The sequence below is a fragment of the Schistocerca americana genome, chromosome 5, assembly GCF_021461395.2.
Source record: "Schistocerca americana isolate TAMUIC-IGC-003095 chromosome 5, iqSchAmer2.1, whole genome shotgun sequence".
NCBI classification, from domain to species: domain Eukaryota; kingdom Metazoa; phylum Arthropoda; class Insecta; order Orthoptera; family Acrididae; genus Schistocerca; species Schistocerca americana.
Genome location: NC_060123.1, coordinates 188,208,766 through 188,228,679, shown reverse-complemented (window position 1 = coordinate 188,228,679; position 19,914 = coordinate 188,208,766). Strand labels below are relative to the sequence as shown.

General features: G+C 40.3%; 1 protein-coding gene across 1 annotated transcript in view; it reads left to right on the top strand.

The window, feature by feature from the left end:
* Positions 1 to 486: 486 nt before the first annotated feature.
* LOC124615481 (V-type proton ATPase subunit C) overlaps positions 487 to 19,914 on the top strand; it is a 64,575-nt gene continuing 45,147 nt past the window's right edge. The window contains exons 1-7 of the mRNA XM_047143409.1: positions 487 to 614; positions 862 to 1,014; positions 2,312 to 2,465; positions 10,253 to 10,439; positions 10,535 to 10,633; positions 10,739 to 10,900; positions 18,189 to 18,282. Of these exons, the coding sequence (XP_046999365.1) occupies positions 883 to 1,014; positions 2,312 to 2,465; positions 10,253 to 10,439; positions 10,535 to 10,633; positions 10,739 to 10,900; positions 18,189 to 18,282 (828 nt within the window). The 5' untranslated portion in view covers positions 487 to 614; positions 862 to 882. The remainder of the gene's footprint in view (positions 615 to 861; positions 1,015 to 2,311; positions 2,466 to 10,252; positions 10,440 to 10,534; positions 10,634 to 10,738; positions 10,901 to 18,188; positions 18,283 to 19,914) is intronic.

The following is a 19,914-nucleotide window of genomic DNA, read 5'->3' as shown; positions in this document are numbered from 1 at the left end:
ATGGAAGGCTAGGAGTTCAACATCTCTTCGATATGATTTTTTTTTAGAGTCGTTACCTTAGTGTTTGGAATGATATACAACGTAGTTTAGATAATAATAACATAACAAAAAGAGTATTACGAATTGTTCGCATTGTTAGCGAGCGTGTTTAATCACATACCTCATGAAGCTGGCTGCCCAAATCCGAAGTTCTCACCCCAGAATGTTCAATGAAACATTTATCAATCTATCTTATTTTCGTATATGCTTGTAGCTGCAATGTTTTTTCAATACGCGACCAAATAATTTTATAGAGTGCTTATGTCCTGCATGAGTTTTCTGTATTGCTTAAGTTATGGATTGCCATGAAATCGACGGCATATCAGTACTTTCCCGAACGATGTGAAGATATCCTATTATAAACAACGCTGCATTCAAACATAGCGGTTTTCATGACGCATGCTGCAGCTGGAACAGCTGATTTTCCAGATTCTGTTTTGTTCGAATCAGTAAACGGTGCTCACGATAGATGTCAGGCGCGAGTCACGTGAATTAAATAGTGGATATCGTTGCAAAGCTGAAGCGGGGGCGTGCTAAATTTCGGCTGCTAAATCTTGTTTGGCTGTCATTGATCGGTAAAATAAAAAAAACTTCAATTTTTAATGTGTATGAGAATAATTAATTGTATTGGATATCATGTAACAAAGATTTTGTCACTTTGATAGCTCGTTTGTAGAAGTGGGAGTAACCACTGCCCAAAAGTGAGCTACCAAAACTGGGACACACAGATATTTAAAATGAATGAATGTTCCGCGAGGTCATATTAACAGTGGAGTGATAGCATTTCTTAGTTACAATTTTGACTAGTTTTCTCTGTTTCAGGTATTTAGGACATAGCGAAACATGACGGAATACTGGCTAATATCTGCTCCTGGAGACAAAACTTGCCAGCAGACATGGGAAACGTTAAATAATCTGACCAGTAAACAGAACAATGTATCTGTAAACTACAAATTCCATATTCCAGACCTGAAGGTGATGTTTGTTATTCATATGTAAATCTACCTGTTGTAACAGATTTGTCATCAACTTAAGAAAGTGGCGAATTTGTTCCCGTTCCTTTTTATCAGTTGACTTTCTGGATTGATTTAGAAGCTTTTCTTTCTTGAGAGTAGTTTTTACCTACTAGAATACACTGATTTTGAACTGGATCATGCAATAGTGATTGTTTTGGCTTATTTATGTCTATGTGGCTTGTGAGATAACGAATCTCAAATATCTTGGCAGCTTCAATGACAGTTATGGCTGGATTGCTCAGCCATTAAGAACATTTGCTGCAAAAGATAAGGTCAAGGGGGGAGTTCTAGTGTGGAAAATAATTTTAATCTGACTGTAAGATTCGCAAGACACACACATTTATGACAGCAGAATGAAGGAAACATTTAGGAAATAGTCAATATCCTATTAACTGTCAGAAACATGACTGACTTAACACTAAATCCTCATTGGAGCTAACATGCCATCAACCCACACTGGTTTACATATTACCTGTATCATCACTTTGTTGGTTTCCAGTGGTGGTCTTAACTGTAATTTACCATTAATTAACACCTAGTCTAAGCTATTTCAATATCATTCTTGATAGAAGAGTTTATATTCTCAATAAAAATTAAAGTTGTAACTATTGATTTACAATGGCCAGAGTTTAGAATGTCAGTGTTCAACCAAGTTACTAATATGGTACTTTCCATCATGTTTGTTACATCAGGAACCTGATGTATTTGTTTTAGGTTTCATTGAGCATTGTAATTCTGACGTTCTGTGATGGTGTTGATGTATCATTGTGACCCTGATCACGTGTTACAGTCTTCACCACTTGACATTCACAGCAACTTGCTACACATGTATTTCAACCAAACTGTGCTACCTCAGTTTTACCACAAACTTGGATACTTCTCGTAATAAAATTACATATTGTGTATTATACCAAATGGAAAATTTTCAAGAGTGTACTGAAGCAGTGTGAAAGTACCACACAGTGACCCAGTAATCAATTTGGACTGTGCTAGGTACTGTCCACAAACCCAAATTGAAAATGTCTGACTCTCTGGGAGTCTTTCTTTGTTCATGTCACATTACTCAAGAAAAGCAAAGTAACATTGGAACACAAAGAAATGTGTAGTTATTATGATTCTATAACAAAGATTGCCCATCATGATGATGACGCACGATTCTAAATATGTTGAAGACTAGCTACTGCATGAAGTACATCTCATTTTTTTAGCATGTTTTTTACTTGGTTATTGGCAACTTTTGTTGTTTCAATTTGCAGGTTGGGACATTGGATCAGCTGGTTGGTTTATCTGATGATTTAGGAAAACTAGACAGTTATGTTGAACAAGTAACCAGGAAAGTAGCAGCCTATCTTGGTGAAGTACTGGAAGACCAAAGAGACAAACTCCATGAAAACCTTCTGGCAAATAATAGTGAGTTTGTTACCTTTATTAGGCCCAGCTACATGATTCACTTTCATAACATTACTGATAGACCTAAAGTGTGCCACTGTATAGTAACTGAGCTACATTCTGCTTGTTGCTTCTGTTTGTGCATTTGTGATTATTGTATTCACTGTCTGATAGAAACTGCATTTTCTTTTCTTGTTTTGAAAAATTTACAAGTTTTGGTACTGCAAGTTTGCGAAGCCAGTGGTGCCTTCTTTTGGCAGAAGGGTTGACGGGTAAGGAAGAGGGGTGAAGGAAAAGGACTGGAAAGGTTTAGGAAAAGTGTTAGTTCAGGAAAGTGACACAGAAGCGTGTATCTGGAGAAACTTACCAGTCGGGATGAGAAACCCGGAACCCTTCTGCCAGAAGGACCCACCGGCTCCGAAAGCGTGCATACCTAAAACCTTTTCTTTTTTTTCCCCCCATAAATGCGTATGTTCTCCAGCTTCTGCTTGGTGAGTAGATTTTTTAAAATCTGTCCAATTACTTTATATTGTAAAAAAAAATGCTTATTTTTGTTGTTATAGTTATTAAATCGTAATTTAGGCAGTGCCAGAATCAAAAGAGAATGTCCATTTGTGTGCACCAGCTGAAAACTATTTTGGTCAGGTAGTATCAGACAATCTACCGTGTAATAGCAGCAGAGAAATTGATTGACATGTCATCTTGGCAGTGTTGATGTTGCAAACTTTATGGGTGAGCAATGATGCTTACAATCCAGCACATACTATCTTATATTAGAGCACTGGACTTGATGAATGGCACATTGTATCACCCAAAAAGTAAGAGAAATGTAGATGGTTCCCTCATCAGTCCCATGTTCCGTAAGATTAGAGGCGTTGTCTTGCAGCTGGAAGGTATGCTCCATTTCATGGACCTGGCAGAGGACCTGATTCAGTTTCTCGAAGCAACAGTATCAGTTTTTCACCTAGATGTTCAGGATAGTGTTTGTTTGGGAAAGATTTTTGTTACTGAAGTGTGTTGTCTTTTCGCTGTGAAGGCATTGCACATGTTTGCTGGCTTTAGTGAGGACATAGGTTTTGTTTGGAGTCATCAGAGATGAGGGACGCCATCCAGAAAGATCAATTTTTCAGTCAGAAAATTACCGTGTGAAATAGATTGAACAGACCCTGCTGCCACTCATGGAAAATGATATACTGAAAATGTTTTGTGCAACAGAAGGAACATATGTTATGACTGGATAGATAAAAAAAATTTATTCACTAGCGGCAGCTGGAGAAGCCATTCAGAGCCATTGGTTCCTTATTCTGGCAGAATAGTTGAAGGTAAAGGAAGAGTGATGAAGGAAAAGGACTGGTGAGGTTTAGGAAATGGGGAGAGTTATGGAAAAGTTGGAAATACGGAAGCGTCCGATCCCACCCGTCCGCTTTGACCCATGACGTCACAAATATGGCGGAAACGACAATTCCAATATGGCGGATATAAAATCATTGCATACGTATCATAAAGACGAAAATACATCGAAAAACACACACACACACACACACGTTTCACAAAAAGCCTAATGACTCTAACGGGACAAGCGTGGGAAATTGGGGGTTTTTGGGTGGGAAGAAACTAAATATAAACAAATTTAGCCACCCATCCCCATACAAAACGACGAAAAAAAATCGACATCACAAAACTCACCAAATACCACAAAACACAATATTATCTGGAATCGGACACTTCCCTTGACCTATATAGATCTGCAGCAGCTCCCGATCCCATAAATTAGGATCGACCACTACCCTTGACCTATGTAACTCAGAAACATCTCCCAATAACAATACCAACCTTCACAGCCACAAATTTCAATGAAACACTTCCCTCTACCCCAATACACAACACGTACGCCAAAAGCAAAAAAATGAGAACTTACCATAAGAAAGTTCCAGCCCCACAAACTAGACTGGCCACCACAATCTCTCTCACACACACACACACACACACACACACACACACACACACACACACACACACAAAAACCAACGAAAAAATACTAAACCAAAAGGAAAAACCCAACCCACGCACATCTCACCACCCCCCAACCCCCCCCAACCCCAAAATGAAAAACACACAAACAAGAACCAAATGCAACATAAAAAAATCTCAATCACACACTACAACTCAACAAAAACTTCAACAAAATAGATCCTCCACAACTAAAACAAAAAACAAACTCACTCCCCCTCTCCCCCCCCCCCCTTAACAAATACTATACAACAAAATAAACCACCCACCCCACCCTGAGCCACAGCCATCCACCCACCTACCCAGACCACCCTAACTAACAACTTTCGGCCTATACATTTTACCCACAGCCCTTAAGAAAACCCGAACAATACAATAGCCCTCTGAGACACTCTTCCGCCAACAGTACTCATCTAAATGAGACTGAAGGTTGAAAGAGCGCCTCTTCCCCCTCCCAAGAACTGACTTAACCGCCCCCCACATCCCCTCTATTGTATTAGTACAAGCCCCGGTCTCATAATTCTTAAACATGGTTCACTACTAAATGATTAAATCCCCTCTCACCCAACCCCCTATAAGAAGAAAAAGCATCAGAAACTATTGTGGACCCCGGCTCTATATATTCCTCAATTAACCCCACTAATTCAGCCTTGGACCTCCCTTCCACAACCCTAAAAACACATTCTGAACCCCCACCCCCCTGAACAACAGCCCCCCACACACAAAGACCAGCCACAGACTTCCCCCTCCCATACTTCCTTTGCCCAAACTGTGACTCGTCCACCTCCACAACAGCCCCATGCCCACCCCCAACTTACCCTTGTACTTAATAAATTCCGAACACACTTCACGACAAAAGGAATACCAATCTAAAACTCTCCTCTCACTCACACCAGTCTCATGCGCGCAAAAACTCTGTGGGGATCAATAACAAAAATAATATGTAACAAGCACAATCTCGCGCATGCCCAACCTAGACTTCTCGAACCAGGTACTGCGGCGTATGAAAAGCCATATATCGTCTTTGCGACAGCGCCACATATAACTGTCCCTGGTCCGAGAGGCTGGAACTTTAACCAATTTCATTGGTTCACGGCAATAATATGTAACAAGCACAATCTCGCGCATGCCCAACCTAGACTTCTCGAACCAGGTACTGCGGCGTATGGAAAGCCATATATCGTCTTTGCGACAGCGCCACATATAACTGTCCCTGGTCCGAGAGGCTGGAACTTTAACCAATTTCATTGGTTCACGGCACACACCGCGCTTCACCACCTCGGCAATTAAGCCGAAAATCTGTAGGAACTTAATCAGCTCTAAAGCTGTGTCCCCCATCATAGCCCTCAACCGAGAACTATTGATCTTGTCTTTCACATCCATTCCTGAACAAAAAACTGTAGTGGACTGACCAGACAGCCAATCCACTAGGACGGGTAGCTGAAAGGCACGCGTTTAAGCTCACGCAGGCTGGCGTGAGGTCTGGAAAATGACAAGTAATTATAGTAGCCAAAAATAGTACATATCTTCTGGAATACTTAACTTTAATTCATAATTGTAGAACATAGCTCTTGATGATACAGAAGTATAATAGCAATAATAACTGGTAATGGCGCCTTGCTAGGTCGTAGCAAATGATGTAGCTGAAGGCTATGCTAACTATCGTCTCGGCAAATGAGAGCGTATTTGTCAGTGATCCCCTTCTGGCAAAGTTGGCTGTACAACTGGGGCGAGTGCCAGGACGTCTCTCTAGACCTGTCGTGTGGTGGCACTCGGTCTGCTATCACTGACAGTGGCGACACGCGGGTCCAACGTATACTAATGAACTGCGGCTGATGTAGAGGCTACCACCTAGCAAGTGTGGTGTCTGGCAGTGACACCACAAAAACCACAACCGATTAAACTTAATAACAAAACCACCCGACATACAGCAATCATCACTACATTAACCTTCGCACAAAACCGTTAACTCACTGATACAAATTCCGCTTCAAAAATACGCAAGCAGCACCCGCCACAGAGCAACATCAAACTGAGCCCAATACACCAAACAAACGAAAACCCTGAACATACCACCAGAGGGCACAACAAACCACAACACGACGACATCTACAAACACGCCACACTCACAAACCAAACTCCGTGCCGTAATGACGTCACACACCACAACACCCTTACGTCACGGGTCAAAGCCGACGCTTGAGATCGGACGCTTCTATCGACCCGAAAAGTTGCCCAGAACCCCAGATCAGGGGAGACTTACTAGACGGGATGAGAAGGAAAGACTCACATGTGCAGTTAAGTGGGTCTTACTTTGAAATTAACCACCAGTAACTGAATATATTTGTTAAGTGTAAAAAAAAGGAAGGTTGTCATATCTGTTACAGGACATTTTTCAGTGGAGTGCAATAACAGCCAACTTGTATTCAGTGCCAAAATTGAGTGTTTGTGAATTTGCAATATGTAGCACAACACAAGGTTATGATTAGGTTGGGGCTCGGCAAGTGTGAATAAATTCCTGTGATCTAAGCCAGTGCCAAAACCATGATCTGAATTTTTAATTTAAAATTAAAGATATTTATTGCCACACTTGTTGCCCATTTGTAACTCTTTTCTCAATGAAACCAATTAAAAACTGCTCACATGTGCACTCAGCCAAACACACGTGGTATTCTATTGCTGAATTTGTTTTTAACATGCCAGTGTTGCTTACCATTTTTATCTTGATTGGATAGGTCATATTTTAACATAATCAATGAGAATTGCTCTATGAACCATGGCGATTGGGTCATAAGTGCACTCAACTTTGTAGCTGCAGAAGAGTAAGCCTATATGCAGTCGGGTTACTTGCTAAGTCAGAGCATTGCACTTGAACCATTTCCTCTTTATATAGTCCGGAAGTCTCTATCTAACACAAATGACTCTGTTAATCACTTGTCATGGAAAACAGAGGTAATGTAGATGGTGAAACACAACCACTGGATGTTTTAAGCATCAGAGGTGGTCACCTGGACAAGGTTGTGTGTACCCATTGATATGCCTACAGCAATAATACCCTGGAGATGGTACTTGTAGCTGCACACTGCAGTAATCCATCAGTTTCGGATTGCATCTCTGATTTAGCAAATGTACAATGTTTACAAATCTTTAACATAGTGCAGCACTTCAGCAACCGAGAATTGTTCAGAAATTAAGAAATTCAGCCTTCAGTTGCAAGGTAAAACTTTATTAGTTTACCTAGGTTTTGATGCCAATAATGGTATCTTCTTCAGAACCTATAAATTGACCCATTCGGACATATGTTACACATTGAAATACATCATCAATCTAATGACCTCATAATAAAGAAAATCATGGTACTTACAAAAATTAAATTATTTTGAGGGCCAAACGTTGGCCGTGTCACAGAATAAAATTAAAACTGAATAAATGTTGATGGTGTTAGGACAGCGACCTGCCACGAATTTGTGGCTGGTTGCTGTCCTAACACCATCAACATTTGTCTTCAAACAACAGCCACAGTCTCCATCATGTCATCATATGACAAAATTGCACAAAACAGAATAAAGACGCGTAGTCATAAGATTATGTCTGTCAAAACTAAAAAAATTAAGACGAAAGTAGACGGAGCTATGCCGGCCAGGAATAAGAGTCACACGTAAGCAACAAGGAAGCTAGGCGTCGCAAGCAGTTCCGTGGCAAGGCTTGGCCAGCGGCCAACCACATGTGCAAACGCTAGAGAGAAGCTGTCTCAAAATTACTTCGAGCAAATGTAAATTGCAAACAAATTGCGACAGGAAGCGGTCCTACAAATGGACAAACCTACCTATTGGTACAATACATTAAACAATTTACCTTAGAACTAGCTACAAAATCAGGGAATGAAAATTTACATTCAAATATTATAATAAGAGGGCGAAGCCCCACTGCAGTAACTAATAAATTAGTGTGGAAAACACAAGCGTGCAAAGCATAAAACATCTAGTCTATATGGCCCATGCTCCCAAGCCTCTAAAAGATGCAGAACTTTTGCATAATCAATTGAAAGGATGTAAATTAGACACCCTTGAAGATTTGCAAATTTTTAAACATCTTTTTATTATTGATAGAGAAAATTTACTTAAAGATCAGGTGCAACTAAAAAATAGAAATTATTTCGAAGGAATTCAACCTGTACTTCAGTGGAGTTGACCCACAGTCTGCTTCGAATGACCGATGCAGTTTCCTGTCTGCTTTGTCCCTTTATTGTAGTGTGATTGTACATTGTCTCTCCATGTGTTTTGTATTATACTGGTAATGACACCTAGTTGCTAAGATGTTTCTTAATTTGCCTGTTTTATGTTCAAGATATTTTATGCTTCGCATGCTTGTGTTTCCCATACTAATTTATTAGTTACTGTAGTGGGGCTTCGCCCTCTTATTATAATATTTGAATATAAATTTGTATGCACTGACTTTGTAGCTAGTTCTCAGGTAGATTGTTTTAATGTACTCTACCAATAGGTAGGTTTGTCCATTTGTAGGACTGCTTCCCATCACAATTTGTTTACAATTTACGTTTGCTCTAAGTAATTTTGAGACAGCTTGTCTCTAGCACTTGAGCATGCGCTTGGCCGCTAGCCAAGCCATGCTGTGGATCTGCTCACGATGTCTAGTTTCCTTGTTTACGTGTGACTCTTATTCCTGCCCGGCATAGCTCCGTCTATATTTGTCTTAATGTTTTTAGTTTTGACAGACATAATCTTATGACTATGCATTTTTATTCTGTTGTAATTTTATTCTGTGACATGGCCAATATTTGGCCCACAAAGTAATTTAATTTTTGTAAGAACCACGATTTTCTTTATTGTGAGATCATTAGATTTATAATGTATTTCGATGTGTAACATAGGTCCGTATGGGTCAATTTACAGGTTCTGAAGGAGACACCATTATTGGCATTGAAATCTAGGTAAACTAATAAAATTTTACCTTGCAACTGAAGGCTGAATTCCTTAATTTTCTGAAATACAAGGCATGTGGAATACTTGGGGATTCTTTATTGCCCCCCCCTCCTCTCAACCTCCCCCCCCACCCAACCCCCCCAGGGTTGTCTGATCTGGCACTTGTTGTGGAGATTTTGAATTCTGTGAAATATATTTATTTTTCTTGGAACCTACTCTTTCTGATCTATGGGAGTTGTGTGTATCTCCTGAGTGGTCATGGATCTAAATGGCGCCCTGAAGCTCCTTGTGTCTTTTAGAATCCATAAAATGGAGAGTGACTTTTTCTTCCCTTGAAAAGCTTCTAGTGTTTTAATAAGTTTTTTAGCAAGCATTGCTGATGTTTCTTGCAATTTTTTCACTGGTATTGTTGCTTTAACATGCTATTTCTGCTTCCTTCATCACTGTTAACTGCCTCTCGCCCTCACTTATTGTATCTGCCATTACTCGCTTTCCCTCTCATTCATTTTTCCTCCTCCTCCTCGCATTTCCTTCCTTCTTTCTCTCCCCCCACCTATAATTCTGTGCTTATATCCTCAACCCTGCTCCCACAAGATCTCCTTGCTTCACCCTGCGTTACTACCTGTTCACTCATCACTCATGTCCTCACTGCCTAGTGCCTCCATCCATCTATCCCCTCCTTGCCTGGTGTTAATCTGATCACAGCTCATAATCTCAAGAAATGTTACATGTGTGGGGAAAAAAACTATGCACTTGTAAATAACACAAATTGAAACATAAATTTTGATGGTTTTTATGCTGCCTTTTAGTTGTTGTTCATTTCAAAGTCAAGTCAGAGATATGGTTTTATAATAGGTGACCTACCTGGATACATCACACGTTTCCAGTGGGATATGGCAAAGTATCCCATCAAACAATCCTTGCGGAACATAGCTGACATCATCAGTAAACAAGTAGGTCAGATAGATGCTGATTTGAAAACGAAATCTACTGCTTATAATAATTTGAAAGGCAACCTACAGAATCTGGAGAAGAAACAGACGTAAGTATAAATGATTTTAATTTAAGTGCAGTTGTCGAACTTGCCATCTGAGCAAATTGCAATTGTGAAATTGTCAAATTTTTTTTTATTTACAGTGGAAGTCTACTGACACGAAATCTTGCTGATTTAGTGAAGAAAGAGCACTTCATATTGGATTCTGAATACCTTACTACCCTACTGGTTATTGTACCAAAGTATGTATAGAAATTACAAGTTTGCAGCTATTATTTTTAGCTCTTTTGGTGTAGCTAGAAGCCCAACAACATACTTTTTAAGTGATTTTATGCCAATTTTTCCAGAATAATGTTCAATGAATGGAATCAGAACTATGAGAAGATTACAGATATGATTGTACCTCGATCAAGCCAGTTAATTTACCAGGACTCAGATTTTGGCTTGTACACAGTGACTTTGTTCAAGAAAGTTGTGGATGAATTTAAACTCCATGCTCGGGAGAGAAAGTGAGTGACCATTCACATATAAATTAATCTGTTCTTGCTGTGTTTTCCCTGCAATTTTCTAACATATTTTCAATTATTGCTTTGTGTGTTCTTCATTTGCCGTCATGTTATTCGTTTATCCTAATCATCATATAACTTTATTGGAGAAAATTGTTTTGTCCTGGAATGAATTCAGGAAATCAGATTACAATAGAAAGAACAATACTAAAAATTAAGGGAAAATACTGAAGTAGTTGTTTTATCCCTTCTAAAATGATAGTGAAAGCCTGTTGTTGTAAAACTATCATTTATTGTATGAAAAGAGAAACCCAATCGAGAAAACTGTTAAAGTGCAAGATGGAATTGCTGGCCAGTACTTACCTTCAGGAAGCGAAGTATAGAGGACTATACCAATAGGTGCACGTAAAACTAAGTGACACTGTCGTTTGTCTTTCAGAACTAACATTTCCTTCCTCGGGGAGAGAAAGGAATAGGTCAGGGGAGATTGAAAACGAAGGGTAGGTCACTCAAAGGGAACCCATGTGCTGGGTCCTACACTTTTGTCTGATACTTCTGAAAGCTTCAGTAGTGTTGTATGCTTTTACTTGTGACAGTACTTAATATTGGAACTCATAAATGTAAGTAATAGCCAACAATTTTGTCTCATAATTTAAGATAATGACCATCTCATTGTAAAACATTTGCTACTACCACTCACAATTATTGTTTTTGTTGTAATGATAAAAATGAAAGAGTTGTTAAAGGGTACTGTGAAAGTGTGAGAAGAACCCCAAAGAGGGCAGTAAAGCTGTTGAAGAAACTTAAACCATTCTTGGCAATTAAGTATATTTGAAGTTCGCAGTGACATCAAAAATCTAAAATAATTTCTCATTGATTGGCACCACAGTCTCATTGTACTGGATGCAGTGCACTTCAGATGTGCGTTTTTACTTGCATTCTTCGTGACAGATAGTCTTGGCCTTTTTTTGTTTTGTCTGATTGTCATTTTTTCAACATCAGTGTGGGACTGGAATCATTCATGTTCATCTCGTTGACCAGTATTTCTTCTCAGAACCTTATACTGGATGAAACACACAAGATTTCTCAGAAATAAGGTGCTTCTGTTAGTTGATAATGTAGCTTGAAACATCTAATGGTTGTGGTTTATGCACAGTAGTGCTTCACTTCACTTTTCTCTGAACATCATAATTACAAGTTTCAAAATTAATAAATAGTTTGAGGGAAAGGGGGGAGGGATTCATTGAAGTCCTGCTCAATCACCAGATGTGGATCCATTCAATTTTTATGTCCAGAGATATTTAAAATTGTTGTTGTATTTAACTCCTGTAGCTAATGTTGATGTTCTGAGGGATCTTGTCCAAAATAGGTTTGACCGAATACAGTGCACTCCAGAACTTTTCAACACATTACGACAAAGCACGGAAGGGAGGCTCAGGGCCTTCATTGAAACAGGAAGAGGTTACTTCCCTTGTCCTTGCTCCTTCCACTTTGCCACCCCCTCCCTCTCTCTGTGTGTCATTGGCTTATATTGGTCCGGCTATCCTCCTGGTTTCTGGTATTCCTTCTAGTTTTTGTTCATCTTGCTTTTTCATTTTCACCTTTCCTTTTTGTCATTTTTGGTCCCCCTTTGGGGTGTGACTTCCCTTTCTAAATTTTCTCTCTGTAGTGTGAGCCAACTGGGAAAGAACACCTAGTATCTTTGGTGTGTGGCCTTACCACTTCTTCCATCTCTTCCTCCACACCATTGTTCTTTAACTAGTCCATGTGGTGAGATTGTTATCAACCCTTTTGGTTGAGCCCCCTGAACACAGAGCTCACACTACTGATACCTCCCCATCTATAACTAAGAGTGATTGCTTGTCATTCTGGAACACTCCCAGCAACAGCTGCCATTTCAGATGTCCATTGCTGTGGGTGGATGGCATTCACAGGGAGAACCTCTGATTGGAGAGGGTGGTATCAGGGCAGACACTTTGTGTATGAAATACATTAAACTTCAAGCTGGCCATTCCTCTGTGGTCGTCTTTGTAGTTGGCAGTGGATCTTTTAATGCTGATTTCTTATAACCTGTGGCATTTCCTTGCCTGGCTACACCCTGGGAGCAGGGCCAGATTTGCTCACTTGTGGTGAAACCTTTTCCGTGCTATGTAGTTTGCACCAGAACTGACCGGGACACTTTCATCACCACCAAGCCACTATTTTTCTTGGAAACTATTGAAGAAAAGTTTGTTGAATTGAACTTTCTGAGTAAGCTGCGGTCAGGTTTTGCTATTGATCAATACTTCTTCAGTGCCTGCCCCCTCCAGAACACCCCCCCCCCCCCCTGCATCTTCCCCCTGTAACTCCCAGACCGGAGATCTGCTGCCACAAATAATTGGCTACGGGACCCAGAGTTCATCTCGAGGCCCTACCTTTTTCGAACTATGAAAGAGAAGAAGAAGTCACAGGATGTGGCCTCTCTTTTAACCCCCCCCCCCCTCCCCTCCAATCACCACACACACACACACACACACACACACACACACACACACACACACACACACACACACACAAATGTGAGTCAGACCTCTTGTTTATGGATGTCACCCCATCCTTGTTGGTGCTGGGTGGTGGCCCGGCAGCATGACTGGTTTTGGTCCAGTCAACTCCCATTTGGTGCTTATTCAATGGAACTGTAATGGATACTACTGTCACATTCCAGATTTGCAGTCTCTTATTTCCTTTTACTCCACAGCTTGTGCCATTCCTCAGGAATCACATATTGCTGATGCTCACCCACCAAGCCTTCGTAGGTATCATGCTTTCTGTCGGAACCGTGTCAGCCCTTTGAAGTCTTGCAGTGGTGTCTGCAAGTTGGTCCGCATGGATGTCATTAGTATGTGGATCCCCCTTTGTATTGTATTGGAAGTGGCTGCCATCCAGTGGTCACAGTTTGCAATCTCTATCTCCCCTTGACAGGCCACCTACATCTGCTACCCTAACTTTCCTCCTTCAGCAAGTACACCTTCCCTTTCTACTCCTTAGGGAGTAGACACCAGCTGGTTCCTCGGTGGAGCATGCCATTGCCATCTGTGATCACTGTCAGGCGTTGGCTTGCCTTCAGTGACATCAGTCCTCTGCTGGTCTCACTAAACATCTTCATGCCAAAGCCCATTATGTAATAAGACAAAGCAAGTGAGTGTGTTGGGTATGCTTTGTCTCCTCCGTAGGTTCTTCTGCCTCTTCATCACGGGTGTGGGCTATGCTCCGGACCCTCCAAGGTTACCAAAACACATCAATCCTCCACAACATCAATATTTTCCCGAGGTGTAAGACTATTTGGCTCAAAGATGTTTCACCCTTTCAGTGAATGGCCATTGCTGTGGTTCCTGTCCTCAAGCTAAGTAAGGATCTGACATCCCTCGATAGTTATCGACCAACCAATCTGACGAATGTCTCCTGCAAGTTATTTGAATGGATGGTGGCTTGTCATCTCAGTTGGGTCCTCGAATCTTGGGACCTTTTGTCTCCTTGCCAGTGTGGCTTTTGGGAGGGACAGTCTCCCAGCAATCATCTGCTTCAATTGGAAACTGCAGTTCGGCAGACCTTTTCTCAGTGCTGACATCTTGCCGCAACTTTCTTCAATCTTCATAAGGCCTACGACATGGCTTGACACTATCACATCTTTCTTACACTCCATGAGTGGTGTCATTTGCCCCCCCCCCCCCTCCCCTCCCCATTTTTATTCACCAGTTCATGCCCCGCTGATCATTTCGAGTTCACTATGGCAACATTCTCAGCCATCTGCAGACCCATGAGAAAGTCATTTCACTGGGTTCTGTGTGAAGTGTCCCTCTATTTCTCACCACTACTAATGGCCATTGGACCATTAGTCACCCTGCTCTGTATGTGGTTGAGTTCTGTATCTATGCTTATTCCCACTCGGTGGCCTCTGGAGAACAACAGCTCCAGGGTGCTATTTGGTGCACTTCTGCATGGATGCTCTCACATGGTTAACAGTTTTGTCAATATATTCATCCCATTGTGAGACAAGATGATCTGTGCCTTAATGGAAAAATGTTCGCAGTTGTGTATGGAGCCATGACTATACCCATTCATGCACCTCTTCATCTGATTTGACAGCTATTGATGTCTTTCTTCTGAACTTCAAAAATATGGAAATTGCATAGGGAGAGATCGGAACTGTATGTAGGATGTGTAAGGGCTTTCCAGTGGAACTTCTAGAGCATAGTCAAAACAACTTTCAAATGAAGAGGAGCAGACCTCGCTACAATTGGGGTTCCCTAGGCAATTGCAAATATTTTTCCATGAAGCCATTGACCATCTTATCTCTCAGTGGACTAAACATATTAACAGTTACGGCAATTACTTTGGCCTAATGAACAGTTTGCATACTTTTCCATTTGTCTCATTTTGATTTGAGTGCCACTTATATTACAATCTGTGGCCTGCTGAGTGATACCTCATTAAGACCTGAGGTTTGTCCTGCATAAAGCTGGTCATCACGCTTAATTCAGTGCAAGACTCATCACTGAAGACAATTTTATTCAAGTCAATAGGATTCCAGGCCGAAGATGAATCTGGAGACACTCCAGACAGTGATGCGATACCAATCTTTCTCTCGCGTGTCATACGGCCCGACAGCCAGGAGTTATGGTTTGGGGTGCCATTTCTTGTCATAGTAGGATATAACTGCGGAATCTTTACAGCACAGCAGTATGTTCATTATACTTTATGCCCTGTTTTGTTGCCCTTCATGCCAAGCCATCCTCGGCTTACATATCAGCAAGATAATGACCTCCCTTATATAGCGGCAGTTTCTACTGCTTGTCCTCATGCTTGTCAAACCCCTCCTTGGCCAGCAGTGTCATCCAATCTCTCCCCAATTGAGAACATTTGGAGCATTTTGGGCAGAGCTCTCCAACAATCTCAGGATTTTGATGATCTAACACATCAGTTGGACAGAACTTGGCATGATATCACTCAGGAGAACATACAACGCTATCAATTAAAGCAAAAATGAATAACTGCTTGCATAAAGGGCAGAGGTGGACCAACATGTTATTGACATGCACAGTTTTTTTTAAAAATAAATCAGCAATTTTTCTGAAATTGTAATCTTTTTTTGTCTGTATGTGTTCGTCACTCCACTGATTTCCATCCCATTCAGATAGTTCCTTCATGGTGTCATTCCACTCCCCCATTTTTCCCCCCTTAATACTTTATAAAACTATAGCAGGTACATTCTGTTGCCAGCTGGAGTGGCCGAGCAGTTCTAGGCGCTACAGTCTGGAACTGCGCGACCGCTACGGTCGCAGGTTCGAATCCTGCCTCGGGCATGGATGTGTGTGATGTCCTTAGGTTAGTTAGGTTTAAGTAGTTCTAAGTTCTAGGGGACTGATGATCTTAGAAGTTAAGTCCCATAGTGCTCAGATCCATTTGAACCATTGTACATTCTGTTACTCATCACCTGTGTCCATGGCCTTCCAATATATTCAGTGCCTCGGAGAATATTGTTTTCATATCTCTGAGGCGTGTTAGCCAAGGTAGCTTGTTATCAAATGTGAAGCTCAAAAGCATTACTGAATCTCCAGAACTCAGACTTATATTCAAGATGATTTATCTGAGCATCTGAATTTGCACATTTTGTAAAAAATTGTGCAATATATAGGCAACTAACACCTGGACAGTTTACGTACAATATTGTGTTGTAATTTACTTGAATAACTGTTTTTCAGATTTGCAGGTATGAACCATCTGCTTGAAAAGGGAATCATTGGTTTTGTGATTGCTGTAGTGATAAAAGAAACACAAATTGCTATCCTATTTTATTCCATTTTTCTGTGAAATGGGGAAGTAGTACACTCATTAAGGTGTAAGGTCTGATACACTGTAATGTGACCAGGCTCATTTGCTTGCTCACAAAGAGATGAGGAGAAAACATGAATGAACCTAAGGATTGTAAGAAATAGTAGTGCGAGTGTCTCTTGAAAGTAAAATGTAATGTATCAACTGCTTCAGTAGTTTTCTTATGTTACATTATAAAATGTAACATCATTTTAGATTAGTGGATTCCATAAACAGATAGGAGTGCTTCAATACATCTTTTATGATGTCGGGTACTTGTATAATGTCTTTTTTTATATGTTGTTTAATTTCTTAATTACATTTTGTACATAAATTATTGTTTTTAATTATTTATGGAGTAGAATTTAAAAAAAATCATTTTTCCTCAAATACTGAGAAAAATGATCCTAAAATGAGAGTAAACACTAAAAACAACCTATTTGAACTTTGCAAACATAATAATAGAATATTAATAAAATGTTGAAATGTTATTTTAGCATTAATAATTATCCTTTGTCTGGAAATGAATGGTAAAAAGATGTGCCCTTTTTTCTTCTGCTGCAACTTTATACTTTGTGCACTTATGAAAGGGTCACTTGGAAGCATTTCTGAAAAAGAGAAATGTGTTAGAAAGCATTTTCTTAAAGTATTGTTGTAGAGTGTAGCCTTTTACAAAAGTGAAATGTGGGTAATAAACAGTTCAGACAAGAAGAGAAGAGAACTGAGGAACCGAGCGAGGTGGCGCAGTGGTTAGCACACTGGACTCACATTCGGGAGGACGACGGTTCAATCCCGTCTTCAGCCATCCTGATTTAGGTTTTCCGTGATTTCCCTAAAATTGTTTCAGGCAAATGCCGGGATGGTTCCTTTGAAAGGGCAAGGCCGATTTCCTTCCCAATGCTTCCCTAACCTGAGCTTGCACTCCGTCTCTAATGACCTTGTTGTCGACGGGACGTTAAACACTAACCACGACGAGAACTGAGGAAATACTGACTGAAAGAAGGGATCGCATGCTGGGACACATCCAGAGGCATAAGGGAATCCTTAATTTAGTACTGGAAGGAAGTGTGTGTGTGTGGGGGGGGGGGGGGGGGGGTTAAAAATTGTAGAGGGGTCGAAGGCTTGACTATAATAAGCAGATTAAAATGAATGTAGGTTGCAGTAGTCATACTGAAATGAAGAGGCATGCAGATGATAGGCTAGGGTGGAGAGCTCCATTAAAATCAGTCTTTGGATAAAGACAACAACCAAGACTTGAGTTTGAACAGCAATCATATTATTACAGCAGTGAAAGCTTGTTTTTCAACTTTCACATCATCCATGTATGAGAAATTTATGTTAATGAACTAGCCCATTGAATTCACATCGAATTGGAAAGTCATCACTGAAAAAGTTAATTTTACAGTTGCCTTTGTATTTTTAACTTAATGTAATGTTTCAGGTTTGTCGTGAGAGATTTTACGTACAATGAGGAAGAACTATTAGCTGGGAAAAATGAGATGACAAAATTGGTTACAGACAAAAAGAAACAATTTGTGAGTACCTTTAAAAAATAATCTAATTCACATTTTCTTGTATTGTAGTAACAATTGTATCTCTCATATATTTACGTGATTTGTGTAGATTTGATCAGAGATGAAGTTAGAAAATTGCTTGTTCTGGTAATGGAGAGATGTTACGTAGTATAAGGTTCGCTGGAGGTATTCCATGATTCAAGTTTTCAGATGGTACATTCAGTTGTAAGCTTCATTGGGGAGTGTGAATTCTGCAACACCTGCTAAGCAGCTTAATAGTGTCTATATCTATTTAGAGCATCTGAAACTGCAGGGGTTGTAGGAGTTTGTACTGTTAGTCCACTCATGAGTTTTTTTCTTTTTAGCTATAAATATGGTACATTTGTTGAGGTGGGCACACTTGCATTTCATATTCACGCACAGTCCTGCTTTACCAACAATGATAACAATATTCGTAAAACCACAGATTTAACACTATTACTGTAGTAACCAATGGGAGAAGCTTTTAAAATAAACTTGTGGCTTAAAAATCATTTGGTGTTCAATGTAGTCTTAATCAACATTATACTGAGTTTTGCATTTCACTCTTGTCTTGAACGTTACAATACCAGTCCTTCAGACAAAACATCAAAGAACAGATTGCAAATAAATGCACAAGGATGCAGTGATTTTACTGAAAAGGACTCACTTATTTCATGAAAAGGACATTGACAATTATATTTCGCAGTGCATTCACATAGCGTTTGTTTTGAATTGTATCAAAGTTCAGTATAACACTGTGAAACTTAAAGGAAAAGAGAAGAAAAGTGTTAAGTGTTATAACGTCAAGTTTAACACACACATTTCAGAACAACACAACACATATAAGTCTCAGAGTAAGTTGACAAGCGAGACATGTGTACACGTTAGCATTCGAATGAGCACTGAGTCCCAGTCTAGCGGCCGCTGCTCGGCTGGCTGCTTAGGTGGCGCATCTGCTGCATGGCTGGCAGACAGCGCCGCACGTAGGGGATGCGCGTAATTGAGCGGCGGTGCTTTGAATGATCGGCGAGTCACAACAAAAAGTCCAGATGCGTTCCAAACAGTTACAGAGAGAAAATAAATACATTAATTTATCATGAGCAATGTTGCAAAATATTTGATAACTAAGGTAATACAACAAAAGTTGTGCTATTTAAGAATTGCATGGTTTGATACATTTTACTGAGGTTCTCTGGCATTACATTGGATGTTGTCACTGAAACTTTAATACAATACAGTAGAGCATCAGCTCACAATCTTCTGGCGATGATCACTATTGGTAAAAGGTGCCAGGAGGTTGCAAACATTCGCAGCAGAACAGTTGGTGCACAAATATCAAACAATGGCTAACAGTGCATTGTACTGAAAGGAAACAAAAGTGGGCTGGCCTGGAAAGTGGTGACTACTTGATTCTCTTGATGTGTGATCCTTTGTCATGGGCAGCATCAGATCCCACAGCCCTTAGAGACTATATTCAGTGTCTGTTAGGTACAGTGCCACACAATCACCTGCATCAACATGTTAACAGAACTTGAGAGGACACACACCCTAAATAAGGGCTCAGAGTCCATTCTTGTTTTTAAGGATCCAGCCAATTTTAAGTGATAAAATGTTCTTTGTTCCCTTTCACAT